Here is a 7,682-nt window from a genome sequence, read left to right on the forward strand (position 1 = left end):
TTTATTTATTTTATTTTTAGACAATTTTCAATATTAACTTTAGAATAAAATTTTAACATGTACGTACGCTTTGTTGAAAAAACTAATATATGTTCAAAGAAAATAAAAATAAATTTTTTTTTTAATTAATCATATTTATTTAATTATTAAATATATATTAGAGTTGTTTGGTAACACTTAAAAAATAATTTTTTATTTAATTAATTAAAAATTTAAAAATTAAACATAAAATAATGTTTGGTAACTCTATTTTTATTTATTATTTTAAAAAGTTTTAATTAAAATTTATTAAATTTTGAAAATAAAATTTTTTCACTTTCAAATTTTTTTTAAACAGTTAAATTTTTTTTTTCTCTACTTCAAATCAACATCTTATTTTATATTATTAAACAAAAAAATAAAAATAAAAATTATCAAACATATTTATTATTTTTTGTTTTTTAAAAATAAAAAATAAAAAAACAAAATGATTACCAAACATATTTTATTTTTTAAAAATAAAAAAACAAATTTTATTTTTGGGTTTCAAAAATTCAAAAACATACCAAAGACAAACATTATTTGTCTACGTTAATGTCACTGTCATCTACCAATGACAGGAATATGTGACCAAATTAGTGACGACTTGGATTTGCGAGAAAAAATAAAATATATTAAACAAAATTTAGTAAATTTTGACCCGTCTTCAACAATTTATAAAATAATTCTTCAAACCTTATCTCACATTTTCACATAATCTATATATTGAACGTCCATAATCTATTCTTAGATCCATTTAAGATCTTTCGACTTTCTATTGATAGCAACCATGGATTTTCCTTCACTTTTTGCTGGAACAGCCACCATTTTTGCTGCGTTTCTGTTTCTCTATCTTCTTCTATGGAAACCGGCAAGACGCCTAGTTCATTCTCAGAGAAATCCTCCAGAAGCCGCGGGTGCATGGCCCATTATCGGCCACCTTCACCTATTATCAGGCCCAGAACCGCCCTTCAAAACCTTGGGCCAGATGGCTGACAAGTACGGGCCAATCTTCACCATACGAATGGGAGTGTACACAACTCTTGTCGTAAGCAGCTGGGGAGAAGCTAAAGAGTGCCTCACCACAAACGACAAAGCCTTCGCAAACCGTCCAAAAAGCATAGCCTCAGAAATATTGACCTACAATTACGCTATGATTGGGTTCAGCCCATATGGTTCCTACTGGCGCCATGCTCGAAAGATGGCGACACTTGAGTTACTCTCCAACCAACGCCTGGAGATACTAAGCCACGTAAGACAATCCGAGGTCAAAGCGTCCATTAAAGAAGTATACGAGCTTTGTCTGAAGAACAAGTTTGACCAGGTGGTGGAGATGAAAGAATGGTTTGGAGACATAACCCTAAACGTGGTGTTTAGAATGGTTGTAGGGAAGCGGTATCTCGAAGCCACAAGCTCCGGTGAGAACGATGTCTGCAATCGCAGCGAGCAGTACCGAAAAGCTTTACGAGAGTTCTTTGAGTTTACGGGCACTTTTATGGTGTCTGATGCAATTCCGTACCTGGCGTGGTTGGACTTGGGAGGTTATGAGAAAGCCATGAAAAAGACTGCAAAAGAGCTTGATGAATTGGCTCAAGTTTGGATTGAGGAGCATAAAAGAAAAAGGGTTGATCATAAAGGCGAACTAGTACTTAATAACAAGGAGGAGCACGATTTCATGGACGTTATGCTTTCCATTCTTGATGATGCCGAATTGGGAGTTTCCAGCTACGATGCTGATACAATCAACAAAGCTTTGTCTCTGGTGAGTATATAATTATTATCTTTTAATTAATAATTTTTTTTCCTTGTTTATATTAATCAATACTTTAAGCAAATATATAAACGTACAAAGTACACTCGAAAGTCATCATGCTGGTCCTCATAATATTAAAGATAAAAAAAGTGACTTCATCCGTGTTGTGTTTAAACTTAGAAACTGTATTAATAACAAAAAAAGTAAACTAATTTTAGCGTTTGGAACAAACTCGATCAGTTACGTGAAATTTGCTGCAAACTATGCTGAATATATATAGGTGCATAAAGAGGTTAGTTTGTAACTTTGCATTGCATCCACCTATTTTTTATATAAATATACAAGTGAAAGTCTTTGAGCTCATTTTCGGGTTTTCATCAATGAGTATAGGTTTCATCATATAGACAGTACCAACATTAATAAATAGGCTGAACTAATAAAAAATTACATTGGTCTCTGACTTATTCTATCAAATAATTGGCTTATTTAAATAACTAAACAAGAGCTTGCCAAAACAAATGAAAATCTCGTAAGAAACTCCTACTTCTAATATAATGAACAATATATCTGGTCTTTGACCCTTAACGATGAAACTTTATATACCGTTTCTTGACCGCGATCTCATACTAGTAAGCTGGACCCTAACAACATTGCAGGCACTTATTCTAGGGGGCACTGATACAACAACAGTAACAATGACATGGGCCTTGGCACTACTTCTCAACAACCGAGACTGCTTGACGAAAGCTCAAGAAGAATTAGACCAACACGTTGGGAGAGATAGACAAGTAGAGGAATCGGACCTAAAGAAACTGGTTTATCTTAGAGCTATTATCAAAGAAACGATGCGTTTATACCCTGCCGCACCACTCGCACTGCCTCACGAAGCAGTGGAAGACTGTACTGTAAGTGGGTACCACGTTCGAACAGGCACACGCCTCCTGGTCAATATTTCAAAGCTGCACCGAGATCCAAAAGTGTGGGCCGAACCCAACGAGTTCAGGCCCGAACGATTCATGACTGGTCACCTCAAAAACATTGACGTCCGAGGCCAGAATTTTGAGTTGATGCCGTTTGGAAGCGGAAGAAGAATGTGCCCGGCAGTGTCGTTTGCCCTTCAGGTTCTGCAGCTGACTCTGGCGTCTTTGCTTCAAGGGTTTGAGATTGCGACCCCATTGGACGAGCCAGTTGATATGCGTGAGTCTGCTGGACTGACTAACCTTAAAGACTCCCCACTTAATGTCATCCTCACTCCACGACTTCCCGCCGAAGCCTATTATTGAAATTAAAATATATAAGAACAATATTTTGTTTTACCTAATCTTTTATGCTATGCTTAAAATTACCATGGGGCAGAATTAAGAATAGCTGGTATGGGTGTAACTAGTTAAGTCTATCCCACTTGTTTTTTTTTTTGGTCCTCGTTCATGTACATGGATGCATATCTTGACATAATATTCTGGTGTGTGTACAGGCGAGGGTTATGTTATATGGTTAATTATAAGATGAAAAATGATGAGTTCCTAGACTATTTTTTTTTCAACTTATATAAAATTTAATTATGTAGTAATTATATATATAATCTTTTTGAGAATATTATTCTCATATATATTATTTGACAAATGACCTTAAATTATTTTTTCTATCACTTTCTCTAAAATTATAAGAGCTATTTCGTAGTTTATCAAACTTATATTCATTATTTATAAATATTGTTTGAGCTATTTATTTAAAGGGTTATTTATAAATTATTGTTGTTATTATTATTATTATTTGAAATACATTCAGCGAGTCATCGTACAAATATCATACTTTGTTACGACCTAGGACATGGAGCTCCCATAAGAGAGATTGTCATATGGAAGCTTAATAACTAAATATAAATATGGGTAATTATATACTCATTTTGTAACATATGTTTTATCCAAATACAATACATTATCGTACATGTGCGGAAATCTAGTCAACTCATATTCTAAATATGATTATATTGTATCTCATTTTAATTATTTATTTGACGTTCTTCTTTTTTTGTTATTAAAATGATTTTAAAATATTTTATGAATTAATAAAACAAAAACAAAAAAAAAATTTATAAGTTAATGAATTAAAAAAAACAAAAATTTAAAAATTAAATCTAATCCCTAAATTTAAACCCAAAATTAAAATCAACACTCCAAATTTAAAAGCGAAAATTCAAAGTGAATTCAAACAAAATAGTTTATTGAAACTTTGAAAAAATTATTAGGTTTTTAGTTTACTTTAATTAATTTAAAAATATTTCTTTAGCTTTTGTTTAAACTTATATTTTGAATTAAAAATATTTATCTTTATTTAAGCAATTAAAATAGTTTTATCGAATATTTTTATTTTAAAATTAATTAATTTATTTTTATTTTAAAATTAATTCATTTATTTTTATTTTAAAATTAATTCATTTATTTTTATTATAAAATTTATTTTCAAATATTTTTCCATTAATTAATTTATAAAATTTTCTTTTATTAATTCATAAAATATTTTAAAATTATTTTATAAGAACAAAAAAAAAAAAAAAAGATTGAATAAATTATTAAAAAAATGAGCAATATACTCCTATTAGAAATTTGTGTTGATCTATATGCATAACAACATGTGCAGTTGCGATACCAATTGAATTGACTGCACACCAAGATATAAATGTCACGCCCTGGCATACTCCTCCGAGAGAGGACAACAAAAGCAATATAAATACATCCTGGCCCCCTAAGGGAAATCATAAATATATATACACATATATATATATATATAGGGTATTGCTATAGTGCATACCTAAAAAGGTATATACCGGTGCATATCATTTTGTGACTTTTAGTATTTTTTGGCTTTTAAATTGTTTTCGGCGTGACTGTGTTTATTGTAGTTATTTAGAACATTCTGTAAATTTTCAGGAAATTCTGAATAATTTACAATGCCGAAAACTATCTTCAAACAGATTGTTACACGCGTGATTAATTTTTTTTATACGTGTGGAATACAGTCTGTTTGAACTTAGTTTTCGGCATTGTAAATTATTCGGAATTTTCTAAAAATTTGCAGGATGTTCTAAATAACTACAATAAACACAGTCATAAACAAAATCACACCGAAAATTTTTCACGAGCTGAGAAACAGAAAAAGTTACAAAAGGTATGCACTATGGAAAAGATATGCACCACATAATTACCCTATATATATATAGAATACTTCTCAATGGTTACTATCCATAAATGAGTACTAATAATTATGTTATGATGATGTGGCAACATAGTGACTTGGTATAGCAAGTCACCAACATGTAAATATTTTTTTTAACATTAATTTCGAATTTAGTTATTTTTTTTTTGTCATAATTAATGTTGTTTTCGACACTAGCTATATTTTAGAAATTGACATGCAATTGAAAAATTAAAAGTTTACAATATTATATTTTTATAATAAATACATGTTTTTCTTAAAGTAACCCTTCCAAAAATTTGAAATAATCCAATGTTAATATTAAAGTAATCATTCATGGATAGCAATCCTTAAAAATGCACTCATATATATATATATATAAACATGACCGAGTGACACTCTTCTTTTACGGCGTTTTTTTTATTTTTTATTATGTAATTATGATAATAAGGGATCAAGTCGATCAGTGCTACGAACTCTCTAGTTTCGTATGTGAAATCAAAATGAATTTTCCAATCCTAGTTCTAAAGTTCATTGAGATTTGCGATCGATGAAAGTCGTTGAAAATCATTTCAGCCGACGGCTTAATATGGAAGAGTGTGGAAAGAATCAATATGTGTTTTGGCCCCATGTTAGTGAGAAAAAGTATAATATTAATAAAATTTGAGGCTGTGCCGACTGCCAGTTTTGAAAAAGTTAACAATTTAACTTTACCAATGTAATAAACGTCAATTATCAAATTTGTCTTTAGAGAAGAAAATTTTAAAGGTGTATATCATCCTTTAATGGGTCCCGATGCATAGAATTATGTAGTATGGAATTAGATAAATATTACATTAATTTTAAAGTATAAATTATTTTAAATATTAATATTTGATAAGTTTTTTTTTCAATTAATTTAATTTTGAAAAAATTAAAAATAATATATGTAAGGATCATTAATATTGAAACGTATAATTGTGATATTGAAATTACTAAATTATCCCACTCTTTTGTTTTAAATAAATAATATCATAAGAGTTATATAACACCCTAAAGAACTCAATATCAGACATATAATAATGGGACTAATTTATTAGTCCTCACACATTTAAATTTAAAATAAAATATGTAATAAGAAATATTAATTTTACCGACTACTACATAGCACATCACGTGGTTTTGGGCATGGTGGCCCGTAACAATATTCTAGTATCATCAATGTCATAAGGATAACTCTCCCACTTTTTAATATGTGATAACACTATTATGAATACTTAGGCAAAACACGAGTCACAACAATTCTCGTAGATCTATTTTCTCATATCAAAAATAGACATGTGACAACACTATCTTTTGAATTGTAATATCATGCAAATTAAAACTTATATGAGACAACAGTTTTAGTGAGATTGTCGTAGTATGTCTACTTTTAACAAATAATGATATTTATGCGAAAATTGAAAAAATTATATTTTTTTAATATATCTAATAAAAAAATTATAAATTAATAATTTGCAACATAAAATAGCTATTAGTTAAAATATGAGTTTTTTCAAATAAATTATTCAAATCATTGTCTAATTTTTTTAATAATTTGTAATATTAATTATTAATTCAATTAGTTATTATATATTTAATAAAAAAAGTTTTTTTAAATAAAAATTCATTAATGATACTTATTATGATGTTATAGTATTAATTTTCTTTTTTTTTTCTTTAAAACTAATAAATATTATTTACAAAAAAAGTCAATTAATATTGAAATAAAACTTGTCAAAATAGTAATTAATAATTTGTAATACTAAATTTCTTTTAGTTAAAAATAAATAATTTATCTAACTTTTTAATAATATTTAATATTAGTTATTAATAAATTATTTATTATATTTAAATAATTTTTTATTAATAGAAAAGGTTAAAAATATATTTGGAAAAATAGCTAACGAAATATAATTTAAAAAATAAACTAAATTATGTAAATAAATTTATAAAAATATAGTTTTCATCACTATTCTTTCATTTTTCTTGGGCAGCTGGGTCAATGTCCTGTCTCTGACCGCCTCCCTTCGCTTCCCTCCCTCTTGCTTTGGTTCATCTACAGCTTCAGTTTCCTCCTCATCCTCAGGTATATATATATTTATGTATAAATATTTAGTTCCTGCTCTCTCTTACTCTCAATCTCTCTCGCTCACTCTCTATCTCTCACTCTCATATATATAAATATTTATTTATTTTGTTTGATTTTTTCCCTTGCAGCTCTCGTCGGTTGTGTGGTTGTATATATTTAGTCGATTGTGTGGGAACAGACTAATCATGTGATTATAAAAAATATTATTAAAAATACTTTAATTTATTTTTACATTATTTAATTTTTAAAATATATTAATTTATTTAAATAATACATATATATATATAAGTGATTTGTATATGAAATAAGTATAAATAAAATATACTTATTAATATTACATATATTATAATTTTTAAAATATATATTAATTAATTAGAATTAAAAAAAATAATTTAGTTTTTATAAATAAGAAAATATTTTAATTTAGTAGTATTTATTATTTAAAATAAAAAAAATTATAAAATAATTTAGAGAGTATCTCTTTAATAATTTTTAAAATATATATTAATTAATTAGAATTAAAAAAAATAATTTAGTTTTTATAAATAAGAAAATATTTTAATTTAGTAGTATTTATTATTTAAAATAAAAAAAATTATAAAATAA

The 7,682-nt window shown here is 27.5% G+C and overlaps 1 protein-coding gene across 1 annotated transcript; it reads left to right on the top strand.

Annotated features, from left to right (window-relative positions):
* The first annotated feature begins 733 nt into the window (after positions 1-733).
* LOC133803367 (cytochrome P450 CYP82D47-like) lies at positions 734-3,302 on the top strand. Its single transcript, XM_062241378.1, has 2 exons — positions 734-1,780; positions 2,428-3,302. Exons 1-2 carry the CDS (start codon positions 809-811, stop codon positions 3,052-3,054), a joined length of 1,599 nt encoding a protein of 532 aa, XP_062097362.1. The 5' UTR covers positions 734-808; the 3' UTR covers positions 3,055-3,302.
* Positions 3,303-7,682: the final 4,380 nt, after the last annotated feature.

Source organism: Humulus lupulus, chromosome X, assembly GCF_963169125.1.
Source record: "Humulus lupulus chromosome X, drHumLupu1.1, whole genome shotgun sequence".
Taxonomy (NCBI): Eukaryota; Viridiplantae; Streptophyta; class Magnoliopsida; order Rosales; family Cannabaceae; genus Humulus; species Humulus lupulus.